This window comes from Aptenodytes forsteri, unplaced genomic scaffold, assembly GCF_000699145.1.
Source record: "Aptenodytes forsteri isolate BGI_AS27 unplaced genomic scaffold, ASM69914v1 Scaffold321, whole genome shotgun sequence".
Classification (NCBI taxonomy): domain Eukaryota; kingdom Metazoa; phylum Chordata; class Aves; order Sphenisciformes; family Spheniscidae; genus Aptenodytes; species Aptenodytes forsteri.
Genome location: NW_008795030.1, coordinates 1,761,069 through 1,784,695, shown reverse-complemented (window position 1 = coordinate 1,784,695; position 23,627 = coordinate 1,761,069). Strand labels below are relative to the sequence as shown.

At 40.8% G+C, this 23,627-nt stretch overlaps 1 protein-coding gene across 1 annotated transcript; it reads left to right on the top strand.

Moving 5' to 3' along the window:
• Nucleotides 1-884: 884 nt before the first annotated feature.
• CLIC4 (chloride intracellular channel 4) lies at nucleotides 885-14,905 on the top strand. The gene is made up of 5 exons (XM_009276232.1): nucleotides 885-1,015; nucleotides 6,810-6,935; nucleotides 8,327-8,433; nucleotides 9,686-9,867; nucleotides 10,650-14,905. The coding sequence occupies exons 1-5, from the start codon at nucleotides 885-887 to the stop codon at nucleotides 10,812-10,814; spliced, it is 711 nt and encodes a 236-aa protein (XP_009274507.1). The 3' UTR covers nucleotides 10,815-14,905.
• Nucleotides 14,906-23,627: the final 8,722 nt, after the last annotated feature.

Genomic DNA, 23,627 nt, shown 5'->3' with positions numbered 1-23,627 from the left:
TATGTAATGGACCTTTGTTGTGGTAGGACAAAGACTTATTGATAAATTGCCTATAAAAAGTGGCTTTGGAATATTACTTTATTGTCAGTGAAGTCTCTATGTACTTATGTCTTTCCTTACAACACCTGCAATACAATAAAGATTCATAGTTCCTGGTTGCAGTTGGCTCGCTGTAGCACTATACAGTGAGATAATAAGCAATAAACTGGAAGATGACTACAATTAATTAGCTATGCCTTGTAGAAGAAGAAAAAAAGAATAATAAAGAACAGTATTGGCATTGGAACATTGCCATCAGAAGGTGTGGCTGCTCAGAGGAATATGATTAGTTGCCCTTTCTTGACTGTTAAGAGCAGTTGGATCATCTGCAGTGTGAAAGACAACTTATTTTGTTGTCTGAAATCTTGTTTTGATACATTTTGTGGGCAGCTGTTAAGAGGACATGACAAGTGAATAGGTTAGTTGACTTCATAAATGTGCAAATTTTGCTGTAATAAAATCCTCGTTATGTCTGCAGCAAAAAAATCATTGGAAGGTGGAAGTACTTAAAAAAGAGTGAAACAAAATGATGCAGAAGTCCATGCATACCTTCTCAGTATATGAAGTGTATTTAAATATTCTGAGGATACTCATCTTTGTGCATTATATGGCGATACCTTCAGGATATCTGGTCCAGGTGTGTCAGCTGGACTTTGAGAGCAAAGGAGTGTTCCTGCAAGATGGTACTAGGTTTGACTGTAAGCTTGTTAGGTCTTTGGAAGAGTTAGTGATGTGAAGACTGTACAGGCAATAAAACCCATGATTTGTTACTGGGTCTGTCTTTAAATAAAGATCTTTCAGTAATTGTGAGCATGTGTAGATGGCACAGTCCTACCTTCTAATTAATGATCTGTTCTCTTCTGCAGGCTGGCAGTGATGGTGAAAGCATAGGAAACTGTCCTTTTTCTCAAAGGCTGTTCATGATTCTTTGGCTGAAGGGAGTGGTGTTTAGCGTCACAACAGTTGACCTGAAGAGGTAAGAAATACTTGGTTTATCTGACAAGCAAGAGTACAGTACGCTTGGTGTAACAAATGTTTGTCTGGGGCTTCTAAATCTTGCATGGCTTATTTTCTGAAATGAAGAAGAAAATCTGTCCTCATAAATACTAAGAGGCAACCTTGATGTAAATGCTGCATTCATTGATGGTTATTTGTAAGTACCTGTAACCAAAAAGAATGGGTCTGAAATTCTCTTGAATTTGTTAAAATGATGCTGCTCTTCTGTAAAAATAATAGCTGACATGAAGTCTCTTATAACTGAATACTGAATATTGCTAACTTCACATCGAGATCCCACAAGTGAAGACTGCTGGATGGGTATTTTAGATCAACCAATCTTTGATCAAATCTCCAATTATAATTGGATAACTGTCACAAATAATGTGCAGCCTACTCCTCTTTTTAAAGATTTTAAGATAATATTGCTTATCATGCAATAAGAATAAAAACAATGTGAAAATATCTGTCCATGAGGTAAATACAAGTGAAATAGAAGTGAAGTGGGTAGGAATAAAATGTAAAATACTCTGCCTTTGTGTAGTGTTAGCCAGATATGTCATGATGCTGTGTGTCACCTAAATTGCAGCTTCTCCATCTGTGAAATGAATACCTTAGTGGCTAAGAAGGGTGAGATGTGCCTCCAGGAGTCTTAATTTCCTAAGGTTGGGTGTACTTTTATTAGAAGTGGTAATGCTAAATTCAGCAGAGGCCTTGTATTTGTTTTTGGTGTGAAGCAATGTTTTCACAGCACTAATGTAATGTTAGTCACTGAACTCTCTGGAGAGAGGACAGACTGCCAGTGCTTACAAACCTTATTTTCAGAAATAAAGCCAATAGAAATATACAGTGTTCTCCAACAAATCAAGTGTAAAGTGTGTAAGAAAGAAACCACCCTGCTAGACTTAACATCTTCTTGTAATTTTTTTGAAGGAGGTGACTTGTTTTGATTCTTAAAAATAACTGAAGTTGCTGCTTCGGTGCTGGCAACTAGCATTAAATATTTCCATGTGTAGTAAGGCTGAGGCAGACCACTCAGAGGGGGAGAAAGCAGCTTTTGTCAGCTGTGTGTGCATTTGTAGCAGCTCAGAGATCTTCTCTGGCCAGTGTGGGATTTTACTGCAAATATAATGGTTGCTGCCAGCACACATAAACCAAATATATCATATCTTCCATTTAGCACTGCGTGTGGTTTGTGGAAACCTCAGGAGTAGAACTTGTGCTTGTGTACTGCTTGTAGTTTTGGACTTCCTTTACTTTTAACGATGGCTTTATTTAACCTATTGCAGTTATTGGGGCGAGGGGGGATGAGAAGAAGGTCAAAAGAGACATTTTATACTTGGAAGCATTTTTACTGGTGAACCAGTCTGACAGATATCATTAAAATGCCAAAGATGCCTGATGAATTGGCTTTATTTGTGTCCCTTTGGCAACTTTGAGTTAATTGGATGAGGGAATGGGATGTAAGACTAGCTTTTAGAATATAAATTGGTTGCAGAAGTTTAAAATTGTCCTTTCTTATACAAGGAAAGCTTTTTTTCAGTTTTTTTTATATCGGGGAGGGGAAAACACAAAATAAGTGCAAAATTAAAAAACTGCCTGGGAATAGGTCAGATGAACTCTACTTTTTTGTTGTACACTGAATGTATTTTCTGGTAAAGGAAAAGAAGGACCACTGAAGCTAATTCAGATTTGAATAGATGTTGATACAAACTTAATTCCTTTTAGACTTTATTTAAAGCTTCACAAATACAAATTTAACATTCTGGATTGTCTAGTACCTAGTTGTAGAGTAGTGTAGCTTGCAGAACGTCAAATTCAGCTAACTGCTCAAGTGGAAATGTTTTATACCAGATGGTGTTTTTTCCCCTGTTAGCATTACCGAAATGATACTAGGTGCTAGATGGTGCCTTAATACCTCTAATACTGTCACAAGAAACTGCTTTTACAAGTACTTTATTTAAGCCAATTACCCTCTCTTCTTTTTGTTCTTGTTAAAGACACAAACTTGTTGAAGAGCTGGGTAGTAATGGTTTTAAGCATCTGAATTTATTTTGCTAGCCAAAAAAAGAAAAAGGGGTTACTTGCAAACCATGCTTCGGCCTCATAGCATCATTTCTGCACAACAGCAAGGCAAGCTCTGTCTGTTTGTGAGGCTTAAAAGGTCATGGTTGGGTACAAAAGTTCACAAGTAAGTAACTTGGGACACAGGAAAAACTGAGTCTGATTTGACTGACTCTGCGGCGTGTATTTTTTCCCTTCCGTAATCGCATTGGACATCATACTGTACTAACAAAAGAACGTTTTACAGTTCTCAGTTTTACTCTTAAGACACAAAAATATGCACATAGGCAAACGAAGTGGGACGTACCGCCCTTTCAAAGAAATAGTGCATTTCTTCTGTTTAGTCAGACAGAGGCTTTATTCTTTCCCTTTTCAGAAGCAGTGTTTCAGTGCTCAGAGGTTTGACTTGTTCTGGTGACTAGAGCAGAGTTGCAGTACATAAACCGTTTGTTGGGCTTGTAACAACATTCAAGGCCAGCTTGCATTCAGTTAAGTTTTGAAATCTTATTTTAAACATCTTGATTGTGTGGTTTTACAATTATGTTGACAGATAAAGATTATATAAAGAGATTAGTAAATATTGAAGACTGCCCAGAAGTGAATGCAACTTCAGCAGTTAAATACTGCTTGGGAACTGGAGACAGGGCTTTTTTTTTTGCTGGCATTTTTTTTTTTCCACATTACTCTTCAGACATTCCTTGCAGTACTTGTGTAATTTATAAATCACTGTAGAGCATATTACATTTGGGGGCTGGCTTTTGTCTGATCTTCAAGAAATTATTTGAATGCTAATTGCTATTCTGGTTTGTGGCAAAGCCCTGAAATGTTTATACCTTAACTCCGGTGTTAAAGCCCCTGCCCACTTAATTAGGTAGTGATAGCCAGATATTTAAGCATGTGGCCCTACTTCCAAATACCCCGGTAACCTTTGGGGCAGGTACTAGCTGTCATGGAATTGCTTTGAGTGGTTATAGAAGTTTGGGGGTTTTTTTTGTTTTGTTTTGTTGGGTTTGGGGTTTTTTGTTTGTTTTTGGTTTTTTTGTTTTTTTTTTTTTTTAAGAAAAAAGCTGTCCAGTTTTATCTTTGAAGTAAACTTCACTATAATATTTTTCATTGCCTTCTTGTTTGACTATTATGGGAAGTTGTACTCTTAGCCTTTCAAGGATATTCCTGTGTACTCGTGGTGCTCTAAAGGCTGTGGCTTGTATGTGGTAAACCAGGGTTTGTTTATGATCTACTGGCAAGAATAGCGAACTGGAAGTCAAACCCTGTATTGTGTTTGGGCTTTGGCTGTGGGATGTTAATCTCCGCTTTCCTTTTCTTGAAAGATACAGGTGGTCTGACTGGTGGGGCAGGAGGGGTTAATAAAATGCTCTGGGATCCTTGAGATGCACTCTGATTCTTTGGAAAACTTTTTTGGTTAGTTCCTTAGACTAGTCTGTTTCTGAAATAAAATCTTTCCTTTGATAGCGTTACTGCAAATCTGGTGGGCTTGCCTGTGTTTGTTTTTAAAATAACATTCCTTTTGAGGAATTTTATCTAGCCAACATGCAAAATTGGAAGTGAGCCACAATGACTTCCTGTAATTGTTGTGGGTTACAAAGCTGTATTTAAATGAAGTGTTAAGCTACTTAAAGCATTAACCGATGACAGATTTTAAATCCTAAAAGTAAGAGGGCAATGGCAACAATTAGTGAGAAATAACTTCTTGTAAGCTTAAAAATTGAAAATGGTTAAATTCTTGTATTAACAAGACTTCTGTCACCTGGCTAAAAGCAGGGTGCTTAACGTTTTTAAGTATGAAAATCAGTTTTCTCATTCAGCTTTACATACACTGCCAAGTGCTCATATCTGTCGTAAGTACACTTTGGCACTATATACTGTTGCTGTTTGCCCTGCTTAAAAGGTTCAGCAGCGGGCAGGATGTGAAATTCTGGCAGGGGTTCTTAATTTTGTAAGAAATTGAAAGCAATGTTTCTACAGGATAAACTTGTAAACTGTGCTTGGTTTACAGAGTCCAAGTGCTATCCCCAAAAACACTGCTTTCTCATGCTACCCTGAATGACCGTGTTTGTGTATGTTACTAATCTAGTTTCCCTGTCCAGTACAGTCAGGAGGCTTTCTTGAACTGTAGTTCCAGTATCCAGTAAATCCAGTTTCTGGATGCCTGGTGCTGGCTCAGAAATGTGGCCACGTCGTAGAAAGCACAAAACCAGTTCAAGGGTTACAGTCCGTTTTGGATTTGTTCAAACAGTAACAAAGGGGCAACTTTATCTTGGCAAACTTTCTGCTGGATCCGGTATTGTTTGTTGTTCCTCATCCAGCATAATGCCAGCAAAAGGTGGTGGTCATCCTGTAGCGTGTGCTCTGGTCAGCTTGACAGAAATGCCATTGTACAGTCGTGCCTCATCTGGATCGCGTGTTCTGTCGGATGTTAGTACACAGGGATGGTCTGAGGAACTAGGAGTTGCAGGCTGCCCTCTAAAATGGGGAGAGGTTCTTAGAGAAGTTAGACTGCATCCTTCTGAGCAGTCATCCTGGACTGTAGTCAGTAGCTTCATCGGGGGAAGTTTTAAGTGCTGTTACTGAAGAAGTGCCAAGCAGTACTGTAATTTTATTTCTGCTTGCACTGAGACAGTTGCACTAGCATGGGACTAACTAATGCCATGATGATTTACTGGGGAAAAATTGGCTGCAGCTTTTTAGATGATGCTTTGGATTTTATAGATGGTAATGAATCCACATCTCGTTATTGACTTCAACTTTGCATCTGAATCTGCTGACAAGGCAGATGTGAGAGCTTTACATTAAAGAGTAAGTTAGGCATTTTGGGGTGAATGAGCAGGTAGGTGTATATGCGCAGCTGACACTTAGGCTTCTAAATAAATGCCTGCAGTGTTGTTCCTTGTCACTACAGTATCGTGGCACAACTAGAGGAGAGAGAAGCCAATTGCTTATAAAATAGACTGGCTTAGCTTGAGAAGGATTAGTATGAAAGGAGCTGGAGCAAATAGTGAGAGGTATCGCCAAAACTGACTTAAGATTTAGAAATGTCTGAGTATTTTAGCTTGATTCTGTTTCTCTTGTGTCTAGTCATGCTGATGTCGGGGATTCTTCTTCCTTTGCCCAAGTGCGCTGCTCTTATTTGTAAATATTTTTTTCACTGGAGGAAGCTTTAAGCATCATTTTTAAACATGATGTTTAAACATCTGTCAGCTTGTCTAGAACCAGATTCTGTGTGCACATAATAAATGGTTTATACATACTGGTCTATCTCAGACTTGCTTTTTTCCAGAGAAGCTCTGTGTAAAAGAGGAGGATTATCACTGATCGCAGATTACGCTATATATAAACTCTGTACTGCAGATCTTGGGGGGGGGGGGGGGGGGGGGGGGGGAGGGTTTGAGAGTATGTTTGTGTGGTACATATATCCCCCCCTGCTAGTCAACATTATATCGACTTGAGAAAAAACATAGTCAGAGGTAGGAGGAAGCAGTTGTTTTTAAGTATTTGAAATTAATTGTTATCAAGTATATATTCAAAATGCTAATCAAGCTGTACACTCACTTTTTAAAAAGAAAACTGGTAATATCTTTCTAAAACTGCAAGGATGTGAAAACCTCAGGCAGTGCTTTTGTGATTGTAGCAATGAAAGCTAGGGTCATGGATGTTGCATGCTTACTTTTGTATTGGTTTGTATTTCACCCTAGAAAACCAGCAGACCTTCAAAATCTGGCTCCAGGCACTCATCCGCCCTTCATAACTTACAATGGTGAAGTGAAAACAGATGTGAATAAGATCGAAGAGTTCCTGGAAGATGTTTTGGCTCCACCCAAGTAAGTGTTAAAATGATAATTTGTCACCTTAGATTAGATGGAGTGTTCTCAAGGAGCTTTCTGCACTAATTAAGATGTTCTTCAGCATCAATAAACTGAAGATTAGATAGACATTGAAAATAGCTTGGAGTTCTTGCTTGTCATACCTTTCCTCCCTCCAGCTCCCTCATCTGTATATTAAAAAATACTTTCTTTTAAAGATTATTTTAAAATTGTCCTTTGTAAAGTCCTGTCATCCTTCCTTCAGTTTTCAAACTAAATGACTTTTCCTTTTGATGACTGGGGCAGGCCATTCTGATGATGTGTCCAAATAATGCAAATGAAGATGAGCCTGCTATACAAACTTAGTCCTGACTCCATAATAAACTGGGAATCTGTTTTAAGGGGATGTGCACTGTCCTTTTGGAGACTTGTATGTGCAGTCGTTCTTCTAGTAGTAAGGTGTTAGATAAGTCTTCAAGAGTTTGTCGTTTTCTTGTTCTCACCAGGAATATCAGTGAAATTTGTATTTAATGTTAAATTATATTTTTTATTCCTTCCAGCTTTCTATAAGCGGATGGACAGTGGATAGTTGTACAGAACCAGTGATTACTAAATGCAACTTGGAAATAATTTTTTAAAAAATTAATTCCTTCATACTAAGCATAATGATGGGTTCTGGAGATTGATTATTTAGTATTTGGAAACTATGGTGGAAAATAGTGAACACTTTTAAAAATAATTAGATTACACAGCACAAGCATGAGAAATGTGTCCAAGCTTTCTCTAAACTGTTGGCTCCCTTCTCCCTCAGCTGGCAGGCAATGGCAAAATGCAGACACTGCCTTTAGCAGACTGAACTGTTTTGTCTTTTTAGTGTGGCAAGACTTTACTTTTTTGTTAAAGGATTTGGAGTCCATGGTATTTTGGGACAGCTGATGATTAATCTAAATGAAAGAAACAAAGATCTCCGGTGAACAGAGAATGGACAAGAGTATTTAATTTGTTACCTGTTTGATCCCTAACTATATTCTTGTTTGCAGAACTGTGATCTGCCCCCTTGGCAGCACTGCTGTGCTAGAGTAAGGGAGCTTGCTCTTGTGACCCTGGGCTGTTTCAGACACTCTGTGCTTGAAACAAATGCTTGATTCAGAAAAGCAGAAACATGCTTTGGTATTCCTCTGAAAAGTGATTAAAATGCGTTGGGTTCAAAAATCTTAACTTAAATGGAAGTGTGTGATATTACACTTAAGAAGCAAGTCCTCCACATTAATCTGAAAATGGATAAATTGGTAATTGTACATGATGTAGAATCTTTTTTTTTTTTAAAAAGGGTTGTTTTGTGCTAGTTAATACATGATGAGCATCATTCTGCTAAATGTGCTGGAGATCTACTCCTTTCTACTTTTTAGGTACCTAAAACTTTCACCAAAGCATCCAGAATCAAACACTGCTGGAATGGATATATTTGCCAAATTTTCTGCATTTATCAAAAATTCTAGACCAGAAGCTAATGAAGGTAGGTTGCCTGGGGGCCGATAGCTGTGCGCACGTTGTTTCATTGTCTCGTGTTTTTCAGAGCAGCTTTACTGTGAAGTGTCTGACAAATTTTGCTGCATGTTGATGGACACTTGCAGGAGTCTCATGAATTAAACCTGTGGTTTAAAGTTAATGGTCAGAGACAAAGATTTCAACACTTCCAAAGAGAACTTCAGTTAGGCAGTGTTCAGTCAGAATTTTGGTAGGGTATGCGTGGTTTGTAAATACCCCTGGCATTGAAACTTCCCTACGCAACAGCCACTCAAAACTCTTGAACTAAGTAGAAAAAATTTTAACATCCAGAACCAAATCCCATGCAGAGTTTGTGTTATGCCCCAGTGGTTGAGTTCCCATGCATTTGCTGGGAGGCCTTTCTGCACACTTGATTATTTGACCTTTCTAGGATTGAGGGCTCCCATTCAAGAGTTCTGAGTTAAGCTTAGTTCGTGTTGCTTTCTTTTAAGGATTAAGGCCTTTCTGTGCAGAGGGAACGTAGTAGATGGAAGGTGAGAGATCAATAAGAGATGAAGAATGCACAATTAGACCTTTAAATAGTTTAGGACAAATCTTTTGTCCTCAGTGTACTTGGAGGGAAAACTTAAGTCAGGGAATCAGAATGCCTTTCTGCTGTATTTCAAATGGAGACATTGAAAATAGTTGTAAACAGCTGAGAAATACTTTCCGATTTTGTGGGGTGTGCTGCCCTCTGCTGCTGTATTCCATAAACCTCCTCACTAGTCTGTGTTTAGTCCTGGCTGTTAGCTGAGCACGTGACGTTACACGGAGTACGTTAAAATGAATATAAACTCTAGCATAGCTTAACTCTAAGTAGTTTAAGCCAGTTAGGAATAGTCTTAAGAAACTCAGATAAGCCATTTTTAAAACAAAAATAAACACCTGTGGACAGTCTTAGAGTATCTTAAATTAGTGCAAACTCATGTATAAACCAGCTTTTAAATAACCTGCATCTATGTGATATTTAAAGGGATTCCAGTTCAGTTTCAGTGTTACTAGTGACCACCAAGGCAGCTCCAGCAGGAGTATTACCACAAAAATTGTACAAGGCTTAAAAATCCTTCAGTATGTGGTCTGTTCTGGGTACTACAGTGATGTGGATTTTGCTTTTCAGATCTGGTGCTAATATCAATATTCTAAATGATAATTTGCTTTGAAATGTGCGTGCTGTGGTCTGGCTTTCTTTTTTGTTCTTGAAACTGTTCCTTCCTCTGTAGCCTTAGAACGTGGCCTCTTGAAAACCCTCCAGAAACTGGATGAGTATCTGAACTCTCCTCTTCCTGATGAGATAGATGAAAATAGCATGGAGGATATTACAATTTCTACCCGCAAGTTTTTGGATGGCAATGAGATGACATTAGCAGACTGTAACCTGCTACCCAAACTACACATTGTCAAGGTAAATGACTTGTATGTTGTTATGTGATAATGAAGGACAAAATGCTTATGGTTTATGACATTCTGGAGTGCAACTCATTTCAACCATGTGTAAGCTCCCATGTAAGTTTAACTACAGTGTTAACAGTACATGAAATTGCGTAAGACTTATGTAATTCACAAGGACTTTAAGGATAGAGCAGTTGAATTCAGTGAAGGTGTGAACCAGCAGACAAGTTGGGCGGCAGGTGATAAAATGGCACAAGCACTGACCGGTGCGGTCTCAGGAAATTGCAACGCTTAAAAGAATGAGGTAAAGAAGGAAGGTAGAAGAAGAACCAGTTAATGTTTGAAGTGAATGTCTTCTCACATCTGTAGAGAAAACTGCTCTATTAGCAACAAAGTAAATGACACAATGTGAAATTGTATTAAAAAAAAAAGTTGGAAGTCTAGAAGGAGGTGGCCTAGGGTAACTACAGGAGTGACGATGTGCCTACATAATCGCAGTTTGATTGCCTTTCACTGTCTCCAGTGATCTCTGTCAGTTTTGTACTGCAGATGGAGCCACAGATTAAGTTTCTGCCTGGGTGCAGAAGTATTTGCTTTGGTGAGGACAGTAATACAAACTAAGCGAGGCAGTATGCTGCCAGGTCCAGGCATATCCCAGAGGGGCAGGTTCTGCTGACTTTGGAAGTGACTCTGAGTGTACGTGTTGGAAGGATAGCTTAACGAGAGAGTGACAAGAGATTGAAAAGTGGTTTAAGTTGAAGGATGTGAATTCATGATCTAATTCTTTTGTTCTAGGTGGTGGCCAAAAAATACCGCGACTTTGAGATTCCCAAGGAAATGACAGGGATTTGGAGATACCTGACGAATGCTTATAGCAGAGATGAATTCACCAATACCTGTCCTGGAGACAAAGAAATTGAAATAGCTTACAGTGATGTAGCCAAGAGACTCACTAAGTAAACAGCACTTGCAAAAGAGATGACTTCTTGCATATTCCATAACAATGCTTCTAACAGACTGCTCTTTTCATATAAGATAGCAATTTTTTTGCATGAACTTGCAGTTATTCAAAGTTATGGTGGATAGACCAGGTACAGTAATTACCTAAAGTTTGCAAACTTAATTATAGGCTTGTTTTTCCTTACCTCCTTTCACAGCAAGTTTGAATATCATTAATGCAGTTATGTTAATATTGCACTGGGGTAACTCTAGATTCTTCAGTATGAAGGGTCATCTTGCCCCTACTACTTTTCTTTGCAACCATTTGGTCCCTGTCTACGAATTGGTTTAGGATACTGTCTTGCTATATGGTACAAGGAATATTTATGTATTTTGGAATTTATTGCTTTTCCAAGATCTAGACACAATTGTCCTATCTGTGACACATTGAACTGTACCTGCTCGTCTATCCTATTTACATATAGAAGGGACCTTATTATCCAAAAGAGCCATTTGCAGAATATTTGGCAACATTTTTAAAAAAAAATTTCTCTTGAATTTGAAATCGCAGTAATGGTTGAGAATGGACTCAAATGTGAAACTTGGATTTGAATGACCTCAGACATCAGGGAAGTTTGAATCTAGCCTTGAGTGCTGTAGCAGGAAGCTTGCAGTTCAGAGTTAGTATTTAGTTGTGTCTTCAAGAGCTTGACGAGAGGAAAAAAAACCCAATTTTTTTTTTTTAAATTGGCAACCTACATTTGTCCCGAATTTGAGTTGCAGCAAACAAATAATTGTCAGGATGCCCTTTACCATCATGAAACCAGAAGAACTGGATGCTTGCCATCTGTTCACCTTAAAAATTGCAAGTGGCTTTCCTTTTGGTAGTTAAGAGCCTTTGTTTTGTATAGGTCTTTCTGGTGATATTTACTTACAAAATCTGTGCTGTCATAAACAAAGTACATGTAAACGTTAGTGTCCTAGTTGATAAATAGCTACTGTATATGGTGAATAGCAGTGCAATGATTAGTGATGCAAGACTGAACACTGATAGCTCTTAAAGTGGGAGTCTTTCTGGGAACTTTTTTAAGCTCTTTCTTTCCTGAAGAAAGCTAAAGTGACCTTTAAAGATAACATTTGCCTTAAATTACAGTATGCATTTTTTCCTGAAAGGAAATCTACTAATTACTCTTGTAAAGAAATGGTGTGTGAAATCCAGTCCTTTACATTGAATTTATCCTAATTGCTTGTCTCTGCACCTAGACTGCAATTTTGCATAATCATAATCATTGCACTACTATACATAATCTTTTTACAGCAACACTGAGGAATAGCACTACAATTTTTTTAAAAGCAATTTTCAAATATTTCTAAACCAGGGAATAGTTTTCTTGTTTAAAATTAATGATTTTGATGCATGAAATAAACCGCTAGGTTATTTTTAAACGACCATCATAAACAACTCCAAAGAATGCTAGACTTATATGCCTATTTTTTTGTAAAGATACTTTTATATTTAACTGATTTTAGAAGCTGGAAAGTGCTATTCCTGGTAGGTTGTTCTTGGAATATTTAACATTCTGCAATAACATGGAAATGCTCACATAAACACTTTTATACACTAAGTTTTTTGGTAAGCACTGGCTTTATGAAAACCAGCCTGACTTTTCTAAGCATCCTGCTTTTGCTACTTTATATACCCATGAAGTTAGTTTGACATAGAAGAGGTAAAGATCCATATTTGTATACATGGCTTGTGGTGCCTTGTCTTGCCTTCCTAGAGCTAGAATTCCAATATAAAGGCAGTTAGCAATCCTGTTACATGTCTTTCGAAGACAACCATAGATACACTTAGACCCTATTATGATTTATTACAGGGGTGTTCAGGCACAGAAAGAAAATTCTGCAGAGTGACCTGGTTAGGAAAAACTTAACTGTAGCCTTTTAATAATTACTGTATTCTAATGTCACGTTCTCATCCTGAATAAAGTTTCTCAGCCATAATGATCCTCTGTAGGGATTCAGTCTTTGCTACAACGTGACATCTGGAAAAAGGAATTACTTCCTTTTTTGTTAGAGAAGAACATTTTTAATGACACACAGGGTAAAAAAAAAAAAAAAACAAAAAAACAAACCACCCCAACCCTCATTGGTTTGGTGCTCTTTGCCATTGTATAATTAACCTTTAAAAACAAAAATGTAGGAAGCAATGTGATTGTGGGCATAGCTTTGTTAAATTTTTAACTCTACTTTAAAAGCTAGATCAGGATGGCCCTTGGAAGTTGTCTGAGGTTGTAATCGGGCCTCGCTCCTTTTAAAAGCAAATTAGCCGTTGCGTGCACACTTTAGTACACCAGGCAATTATGTGCATATGAGCATGAAAACACTTTCATGCAGTTTTCTAGTGTGTGCACTGCCTGCATATCAATGCACACAAATACTTAACTTGTTAAAATACCAGACTGCTTGTCTTTTATAGATAATATATTCTCTCTACTTTTTAGGCAATCTTCAAACAATTGTAATACATTATATCCAGCATTAAGTATTTTATTGATTGTGTCTGAAAGCTTGTAAACAAAGTTAAAGCTTTTGCTGTAACTAATGTATTTCTTATCTCAGTACAATGAAGTATTGAGCGTCGGAGCCTTTCCCTTATAGGTGTAATTCAAATGAGGACCAGGTTAGCAATTTCTAAGGCGGTTACCATATGATAGCTGTTAACTGTCCTGTGTGAAAGGAGTTGGTAACTTTTAGGCTTCCTATTGCACAGTTTTGCTGTGGTGTGGCAGAAGCTGGTCAACCTCTTGCTGGCTTCAGCAGAGGCCAGGAATCTAATGGAGAGCGAGCAGCTTTCACCTCTGTAGGTGATCCCTTCAGAATAACAGAGTTATAGCTAGGGTGGCGTGTAAAAGGCTTAGCGTCTGGTGTGGGCAGAGCACTTTCATCTGGCCCCAATCACCAGCGCTACATTAATTAAAAAAAGCCCTTTCATAACTATGTAAATTCTTGACTTCTGTCAACTTGTTTACAATCTGATCTTTAAATGCATTTTTAATTTCATCAAACAGCAATTAATCTACCCCCTGTTTAAATTTAAAATGATGCTTCTAGCCCCTTCTACAATTTAAAAACAGCAGTTACCCTTTCAAGTAGGCATTCCAGTTTGCGAGTTGGTTGCATGTATTAGCATGCTGAATAACTTTATTCTCAAGCTGAAATATGCTTAAATTCCCATTAAAACAGGTGACTTGTGTATTTCCTGAACATGAAGGGAAAATCCATCATCTTCACCCTCTTTTTGTGTGGGAGAACAGATTATACTATATGCATTTTTTTTTTTTCTTAACAAAGCTTTCCTTCTTGAAGAGATTCCTTATGTGTAAGGGCTGCCTGTTGAACAAGAGGCATGTGAATTCTGAAACAATTTCATGCACTCCAAAGCTTTCCTGTCCATCTACTGTTCACTGCTGGTCTGGGTTAATGTCCCACACAGACAGTCACAGCCATGTAGCTTGCATGTTTGCATTTTCCCATAAAATTGGTGTTTTTTCCACAGTGGGCATGTCTAAACTGATTGAGAGTAGCATGCAGTTCCATGATAAGAAGAGAGATGTAATCAAGTTTTTATGCTAAAGTAGCAAATTAGCATTTCGTATCAAAGGAACACAGACATGAATAAATTGAAGATGCTTGAGCCAAATCCACTGATGCCTATCTCAATGTAGAACAAAAAGTGGCTAAGTACAGTCAACTTTTTTTACTCTTTGCCACTCAGAGTACTATCTGAACACATCCAATTAATATTTTCAGAAGGTGGCTTTATCCCAAGTGAAAAATATTTAATCTGCCTCAGAACCTGTGCCACCAACCATTATGTTTTGTTTCTGGAGAGGGTGTGAGGGATGGAAGAATAGTGGAGCAGAATAGGATATCGAGACTCCCAAGACAGGACATCAAAAATTGGAGCATTGTTTGCGGAAATACTTGAAGAGTTGATACAATTTATTGTAGTTTGCTTATGTCTTTCACTCTCTGGAACATCTTTTACAGATATACCAGTATACTGCTGGCAGCTATTGTTAAAAATAAAATTATATTTTCACTACCAAGCAGATCTTTCTCTTATTTCTGAAGACTACAGTTCTCGCATGTGTAAGCTACGACTTGAATGTGGTGTGCTAAACTACAGAACAAAACTTTGTAGTAATTCTAGTCTCAGTTTTTGGCCTTCCGTTTTTTTCAGTGGTGGTGTGACTTAAGGCAGAATACGAGTTGGTTCTAACATTATAACTAGCGGTCATGCCCCTTGACAAAGTTAAGAACTTAACTTTCTTAAAGTTAAGAACAAGTTGAGAAATACTGAATTCTCCTACAGAAATGACAAAAAGTGGGTTTTTTCAGATTTTAAGTGGAAACTCTTAAGAACATAAATTTTGGTAGCTTGTTTTTCTGTGGAATACTAGGTTTTCAGAGTTAAACTATGAGAATTGATTAAAAAGACATAAAAAAAATGCTATGTTTGGTTTTCAGATTTTAAGTGGAAACTCTTAAGAACATAAATTTTGGTAGCTTGTTTTTCTGTGGAATACTAGGTTTTCAGAGTTAAACTATGAGAATTGATTAAAAAGACATAAAAAAAATGCTCATGTTTGGTTCAACTTGTTTCCACCCAGATAATCCACTAAATAGCCATTTCAAGGGTTGAGACGGAATCGATCCTGTCTACAGAATTCATGGATTTCAGACTCAGTGCTCTTATTCTGAGTTTCAGCTGTGTTTCCTTACTGTCTTTTGCTTTCAAATATGTCTCAGCTAGCCATGGTAAACACCATATACACCCTTGCTTTTAATTTGGGTATGTTAACTGGGTACTAGGTCTTCAGAGCAAAGACCACCAGCCACTAGTGGAAGTTCTCTTCAAAACTTCCTAAGCATTATCATGTCAATCTTTTGTCTGTCTTAGGAGTGTTTGAGGTGCATCTGGGGTCTGATTTTTGTTTTTGAAAGGAAATTTGTGGAATCCAGAAGGCATTCCTGGAGCCTGTAATCTGGGATGCCATCATCTGAGTTTGAGCATGTGCAGGAAAGTAACAGACGTGCTTGAAGTTACTAGCAAATCCAGCAATTAAACCCTTGGTAGGATTACATACCTGTATCACTATTATTTTACTGACTGCGAGGTTTGTGATCAGAGGTCGGTTTTGCAGTAAGATTTGCAGTTGCCTTGTTTGAGTTTGGTCACATACTTCCATGAAAAGCAACAGGGTGGACCAGAAGGTAATGTAACACCCTCTTCATGCGAAGAGCACACCGAAAGGGAATAGTGTTGAGCTGTGAAGACGATGCTCGTCCTGCATGGCAAAGGCAATAGTCTTAGGATATGCAGTAAGTATTTTGTATAATTATGATTCGCTGCAAGAGCTGCTTTTGACTAGCTAATAACCTTTATATTTTTTGCTAGATTTTGTTTTTAAGATACCTCAGGTGACTCCCCAGTCTGGTGTGGAAGGTTCCTCCTGGATGTCCTAGCAAGAAACAGCTGGATTTTGGCTTCAGTGAAAGCTATGAAGCCCACTCCCAAAGAGTTCTGTGTAGCTGCTGACTGTGAGCAATGGAAAGAATTTAAGAGCTTGAGGGGAGCTAGGTGAGGCTGAACGTTTCGTACTTGTTTCTGACCACTGCATTCTCCCTGTTCTCAGGGACAGCTCTGATCCAAATAATTCTGAACTTGGCTTGAATCCAGGTTTCATAGCTCTGGCTTACCTCTCCGAAAATGTTGCCGTGTTCTCAAGGAAAACTAGTCTAGAGATTTGTAATGAACTCCAGTGGTTTAGGATCTGGACTGCCTAAACTGTGATAATAAGTATAATTGTGAAAGCAGTCGGTATCTGTTCACCTCATCATAAGGACCGAGAGCAGCGCAGCCTGAGAATTGCAGTGACTACTGTGAAGTGTGTCACCCTTCTCCCGTGTCCTGTCCACCCCCCCAACATCAACATGCTTTAGCTAGACCCCAGTTATATTTAAGTGATCGTTTTCTTTCCGTTTGTACTCTGCCCTGTTCTAAGTGAGCCTAACAATGTACTGGAAATTGCTGTCAGTCTCTGGTAGCAAGCCAGGGGGAGATCTAGTGATCTTGAGCACTGGTTCACCTTGAGATGTGTTTTTAATGGCACTAGCCTTGAAGTATTGGCACCTTGTTTGGAAATACTACTTTAGATACTCATCAACTTACTTTTGCGATGTTTCACTAAGAAGTTCCTAGAAATAAACTAGCATTTTGTTAGCTGTGTTCCATTTTTTACAGAGGGCTGTTGCACACGTTTCAGAAGATTGATCTGATTTGCCTTGGTTCATTCCTTTAGCAATTAGCACGTTTTATCAGAGCTCCAGTTTTTTTATTGCAAAGAGGCTAAAACGTACTATTTGCCAAAAGCTTCACTAATATTAATTGTGGTGTGGAAATTCCAGAAACAGTTTTCTAACTACTTCCTCAACTCAGTTTTCTTATAAACAGCAGCAAAATGCAGTAGCTAAAAGGCTGAGGAGACCCTGCAAGTATCTCTGTTGAGTACTTGCTGGTGTAGGAATAAACCAATTTGTCAGAGATTTTTATGGAAGGAAAAAGAAACCTGGACAAGCCTTTGTATTCTGTGGGATGGAAAAGGAACTCATTTGACGTGGTTGCCTGAGGGCTTTTGGACACTCATTACAATGAAAGCTAAGTATGAGCTGAATGTCTAAACATTTTTGCTGTCTCTGAAAGTCTCCGGGAGAAAGAGGGTGGATCTAGTGACTCATTAATCAAGAATATGTTTAACTGTAGTGGTTCCCAAACTCCTCTCAGTGGATCACAGGTGGTCCAAGTGGCCAAGGAGGGCTTTTGATGGGCTTATATGAAGCAGGGGATAGTGCTAACGGCGTGAATGGTCCATGAGAAGTTGACTGACCTTTTAATCACAAACATTTAGGAACTGCTGCTCGAGGGCTTTACTTTCTTCATTGAATTCATTCTGCAAAAGCAAGACTCACCTTGAACTGGTGAATAGTTCACACCCAAATGCTTGGTTTTGTGGTGGTCTCCTGAAGTCAGTAGGCATAGTGGTGAGACTTAAAGCAGTTTAATCTCTAATGAAAAAAATGCAGCAACACTGGCAATAACAAAGCTCTTTAGTCTGGGTTAGTATTTTTCCAAGACTGCCAAAAGTGTGTGGTGGCTGAGAAACTCAGGGTCGTGATCGCAGTGTTCAAAAGTAACCAGAGATTGGGGGAGGTGAATTAGTCAAGTGTTGTGAGATAATTTCTGCAAAGTATTAACTTAAAGCGATGTAAAGAGCCTAGCTTTTAACTGTGTGTGAGAAATGAGAAGTCGGGAGGTAAGCAACCCTTCTCCCTGCAGAGCCTACTGCACTTGGTCTTGCTAAATTTCTGATGAGCTCTCAAAGCTGATGCTGGATGGTTTCCAGAGCTGGAAAAAGAGAACTCATGATTCTTTGACTCAAGAGAAGAACTGCTGTGTTCTTACCACTGGACAGAGAGATGAAAACAGTTGCTAAACAAAGATCAAACATGTGAACTTTATAAATAAACAAACAAAATTGATGCTAAGGGACGTCTCAACTCCTTTGCCTACGGCAAAGGGCTTGGCAGGACCTAGGAGAATGACTTTGTCAGTTTGCACATGGGATTCTTATTTTAAAGAGTCTGATTAAAGTGATACTGCTCCTCTTAATGAGTCTGGAGGTTATGCTGGTTAAAAATGGCCTTCTCTGTCCATGCGTTGGTTGAATGCAGGGTAGAGGAGAACGCATTTATGGTGCTGAACTCTAGATGTAGAACATGGCAAAATTTTAAATTTAAAATTTTTATATTTAATATGATTTAAATGTGATTTAAAAAGCTGGTTGTGAGAAGCTACTGTTAATAGCGAAACACTCAAAGGCAGCAGGTTTGATAGTGTGCTGAAGAGGGAGCTTAGTCAACTGCAAGAGGCACCTGCAAGGCAGAGCTCGGCAGTGGAGGGGTTTCTCTATCTGATGTGCATTTCAAGCCTCCTGTTCCAGTCCTTCCCATGAGGAAGATGGGACTGCGGGTCGCAGAACTGGGTTTGCTCAGTACCTTATAAGAAGTTGGTGGTTGGAGTGGGAGCAGAACCCAGGAGCAGGTAGCCATTATCTTTACCTTTTTTCCTTCTCCTGTCAAGTCTGAAGAGTGCCGTGAACTGGGAACGGGAAGCTTGTTGGTCAGACTCTTGCCCACCATACAGACCTAGCAGTCTTGACTCCCCCTTCCTGTTCCCAGCGTTAAGTAACTTCCATCCTTGACAGCTTCTGCTCCTGTTTCTCCTTTGCTTCAATACTCCTACTGCCTGCTGCAGCCTTTGCTGTGTGATGCTTTAATCTGGATGTGGAGCGCAGCTGCGGCTGGCTCCTGTTCTTAATACAGAGCAGCCCACTCCAGCCTCCTGGCGAGGTAGCCGGCTGCAGTCAGCCCAGTGCCCGGCAGCTACGAATAGCGCAGCACAGCCTTCTCCCAGAGGCTCAGCTGCTCTGTACATGTCATGCTGTATGTGCACAGCTTTCTGAGGAGAACTTAAACTCCTGGATACTCCTGCAGCTGTTGTGGGACGCCAGGCAAAATACGAAGACCCTGGTCTTCTTCCTGAACAATTTACTGCCTGAGGCTTGAGTCTCATTAGAGACTTAATGCCTTGAAACACAAAGCAGTAGAGCTGGGCCCTGGGAACAGCCAACAAGCTGAGCCTATTACTCTGTAGCTGCACAATCGTTGGAAGTTGTTTCTGGGGTGAAGTTCTCGTTGGGAAGAGCCTGACGAGGAAGAAGGGTGGTCTAGACAATAGTTCCCTGGACTTGACCCTAGGGGCCATGAGTTCATTTTTCATCTGTGTTGGGCAAGCTGTTTCCATTTGTAGTGTCTCAGCTTTGCTTTCTTAAAAGGGGATTAATTTCTTTTGAAAGATTTTGGTAGTGTTTTCCATCTGTAGCTACCAAAGAGGAAAGTTAAAGAAGAAAGTATCATGGACAATCATCTCCCTATGAGATCTAAACGAAGACCCTTTAGAGGGCAGAGCTCATCTGATGTACTTGTTCTCTGGCAGCAGAGCTGGCCTAAGCATACGCATAGCTCCAGACAAGTCACGGCATTGCTGCACCTTGCCTTGTGTCAGGAGGCTCATGGGGTGAAGAGGGGAGCTGAGGTTGCTGCAGTAGAGAGGGGTGCTTGAGGACAAGAGCATGTGCCCTAAGGAAATTGGCTTTTATTAGCTCTGCTGGTCACAATGACTTCTGTTTATCTGCATTGCTGGCTCACTGAGAATGAAGTTACATCACTGTAACAAAGCTGCACTAGTGTTCATACCGATTCTGTGGCTTGTAGCTGAATTTTTTCATTTGATCTGGATGGGTTGATCTGTATCCATGGGCTTCTGCTGTGGATATACTTGAAACAAACCTGAATGGTGAAGCTTGTGCTTTTCTTCTTGTCATTCAGGGCACTTGGACAACTTAAACTGCTGTTTGCATGCCGGGTGGCATTACCTGTCACAAATGAGCATGTGAAGCCAGGATGCACCATGCAAGGACGCAGGGTAGGAAAACGCTGAGAGTTTTTACAGCTCCTGCTTGTGTATGTGGGTTTAAGGTGTAGGCAGGCATATGCTGCTTCAGCTACTTCTTAGTTTTAATTTCCTCAGGCGGTATTTCTTATAGGGACTGGGAGTTCCTGTAGTTTGTGTTTTTTTTTTTTTTTAAGGCAGTGGTTGGCTCTTTGTCTTGCTGCACCGACTCGCCTAGGAATCAGATATACACCAGCACATGCACATTTACTGCAGGGATCATGCAAGGGGTTGGCGGATTTGAAGTGTTCAGTGTGAGATTTCTTCAAAGGGGTCTATTTTCAGAGCATTTTCTGGACTTTTAGCCAGAATCAGCTATGCAGTAAAACTTGCCATGGGAAAGAGTGTGAAATAATGCTGCTCTGACCATTGGGTGAATTCTTCTCTGCTAGATTCCTTGAGGAGAGAAATTTTGCACACTTGCAGGCAACTCACAGGATGGAGATTGTCCCTGGGTCCCAGCTACCTGCCCTTCAGGCATACAGTGTGTGACAGACCAGTTCAGTTAGTCTAAGATCCTTTTGTACTAGTGGGCAGTGAAAGATGCACATGAGCAAACTTTCTCACAGCGTGACTAGCCCACAGGGCGATGCAATCCATAGATATTAGTCTGCAAAATCCCTTCTCAGGCTCGCTCTGTGCTTCCCCTCCAGACGAGACTTTCTTTATGGGTAGTTACTCGTTACAGCAGAACTTGCTCAGCTTTCCCATGAAACTTCCTGCTGCGAACTGGATTTTGTAGTGGCTACTGCGTTGGTCTGAGCCAGTTGGTAGTTCATAGTGTCTGTGGGAGGGAGGGATCTGGGGAACTCTGGGGTAAGGAGAAAGGTACTGCTGTGTAATGTGCTGCAGGCGATGAGAAACTTGCCCGGGAGCAACTGAACGGGGGCTCCTCAGGGCAGAATCCTGCCTGTGAGCCTCGAGGGCTGAGGTGCAGGTGCTTGACTGTGGGTCCAAATGGTTAAGCCTGTGCTTAAGGAGGGAGAGACTGCTGAAAGTGTTGGATGGTTGTAAGAGAAGGATCCCGAGTATCATAACGCGGCTCAATGTATTGGAAGTCTTTGAAGTCTTCTCCTGACATCCATCCCGTACCAGCATCTTTCATCCTTCGCCAGCGCTTCCCCAGCTGAAGCTATTAAAGGGAAACTACAGAAGCCATAAATCCTGGCTGTTAACATCTCCAGTGGTAAGATTTCACAATGAGCCCAAGTTGCTGCAAAAGATAAGAGAAGGCCTTGAAACCAAGGCAAGTTGTGACTGGTTCCCAAGAATAGCTGAGCTTCACAGCTTCGTTGGGGGTCCCTCCAGGTTACTCGCTTTTGGGTGCAGTAACTGGCTCTGCTGCTGACTCTCTGGGTGCCCTTGTGTGAGTCACCCAGTGTGTGTCTACATTGTGCAGCGCAGCCTGGAGGAGAGATCCCCAGCTCTGACCTGACCCAAAGGAGTGAAGCTGTAGCTGGGGTGCTGTATATAGGTTAAACAACCCAGCTGCAGTGCTGTCCTGCTGTGGTTACACTGCTTCCAAGGATTGATCTTATCACGTCCGTGGGGAGCTGAGCTTATAAATGCACCCGTTTCAGTGGAGCGTGGGCACAAGTCAGGGCCCCCCCTTTGCATGCTGAGGGTGGAGTGCCTCTCCCAGAGTTTGCAGAAGGGCTAGGAAGGAATCCAGGAGTCCTGATTCACCAGGATCCCTGCTTTGGCCACGCCGTCTGGCTGGAGCGGGCAATGAAAGGCGAGCTCTCTTTGTATCGTTACATTGAGATAGTAGCCGGAAGGCTCCCTGCTTTATCGGGAGTGTTGGTTCAACAGAGGAGAAAAACGCAGCCTGAATTGCCAGACAGCAAATAGGAGCGATTCCTGGGAATGTTTCCTTGAGTGAATGGGAACGTTGTTAGTGGGCAAACTGGAATCAATGTTACACTCATAATTTTATTTACACCCTTTCTGTGATCCTGATCTCTGCCCAGCCTAGAGTGCGTATCTGTACAGAGTTCACTTCAGTATAAACACTTGGCTCTGCAGAATGTGTCGGTACATCAAATTGTCTGCCAGGTGCCTTCCTGAATGATTCTTTTCATGGGAGACTTTTTTTTTCTCGTGTCTTCTTCACAGCACTAGTCTAGCAAGTCTCCTTTTTCTAGCAGCAGGCCAGGAAGAAGTGATGGGTCTGCAGGGCAAAAAGTCCAGTTAGCCACGTGAGAAGGCCGGTGGCATTGTGGCAGAACAGTCAGAAGGTCTTTGCCCTCTCCATGTCAGAGGCTGTTTTCCCATCGACATTGCTTGTTTCCGCAGTTCCCACCCGTAGTGGCATTGGGGGAGAGAAAACCTGCCTCTCGGTATGCTGAATGTTGTGCTGGGGACGCAGACTCCTAAGCCCCCACCCGTAGTGGCATTGGGGGAGAGAAAACCTGCCTCTCGGTATGCTGAATGTTGTGCTGGGGACGCAGATGCTCCTAAGCCCTCCGAAGGAAGGTGGTTGTTACCATCTCGGTAAAACGACTTTGGCTGGGTAGTTGTGAGGGAACCTGTCGCAGCGTCAGCGCTGGAACACAGGGCTCAGCAAGACCCCAAGGTCTTGGTCAGAGCCTGGGCTGGGCTCAGAGGGAAAGCAGTGGTGTGGAGGGACACGGAGCAGCTCATGTCACATCTGGCCAATGTCCTCATATAAACATCTCAGACCTGCAAAGCACTCTCTCAGTCCTGCCAGTTTCGCTGGCTTTGCTCTGCTCACTCTCCTCCTCCAGGCATTAAAATGAGTCTCTGAATAATCCTCCTTTTGATTTTCCTGCTCTGAAGTCCTCCCCAGCATCACCAACTTACAACTGCCCTTCTGTGGGGAAGTTGCCCACTGCTCCGGCCACGCACTGCTCCTCGGGGCCACGCTTTTCCATTCCCGTCACATGTTCTGCTGTGGGGAGGCCGGTGGCTGCTGGTGTGTGTGGAGGGCAAAGCAGATCCGCTTGGATGCCGGAGAGCTCTTGGATTTGGCATTAACGCCCAGACAAACCCAAGGCTTTGAGGAGGCAAACGCTGCATCTAGGAATTCAGATCAGCAGCTGTTAATGAAAACCTCAGTAAGGCAAGAGGCTTTGGAGCTGCTGTTGCCCTCCAGGGATGACTTCGGTCTTTGTCATGGTGTACGCATTGCTTGCCCAGACTTTCTTGGAAAAGGAAGCCTCAATGTCAGCTACAGC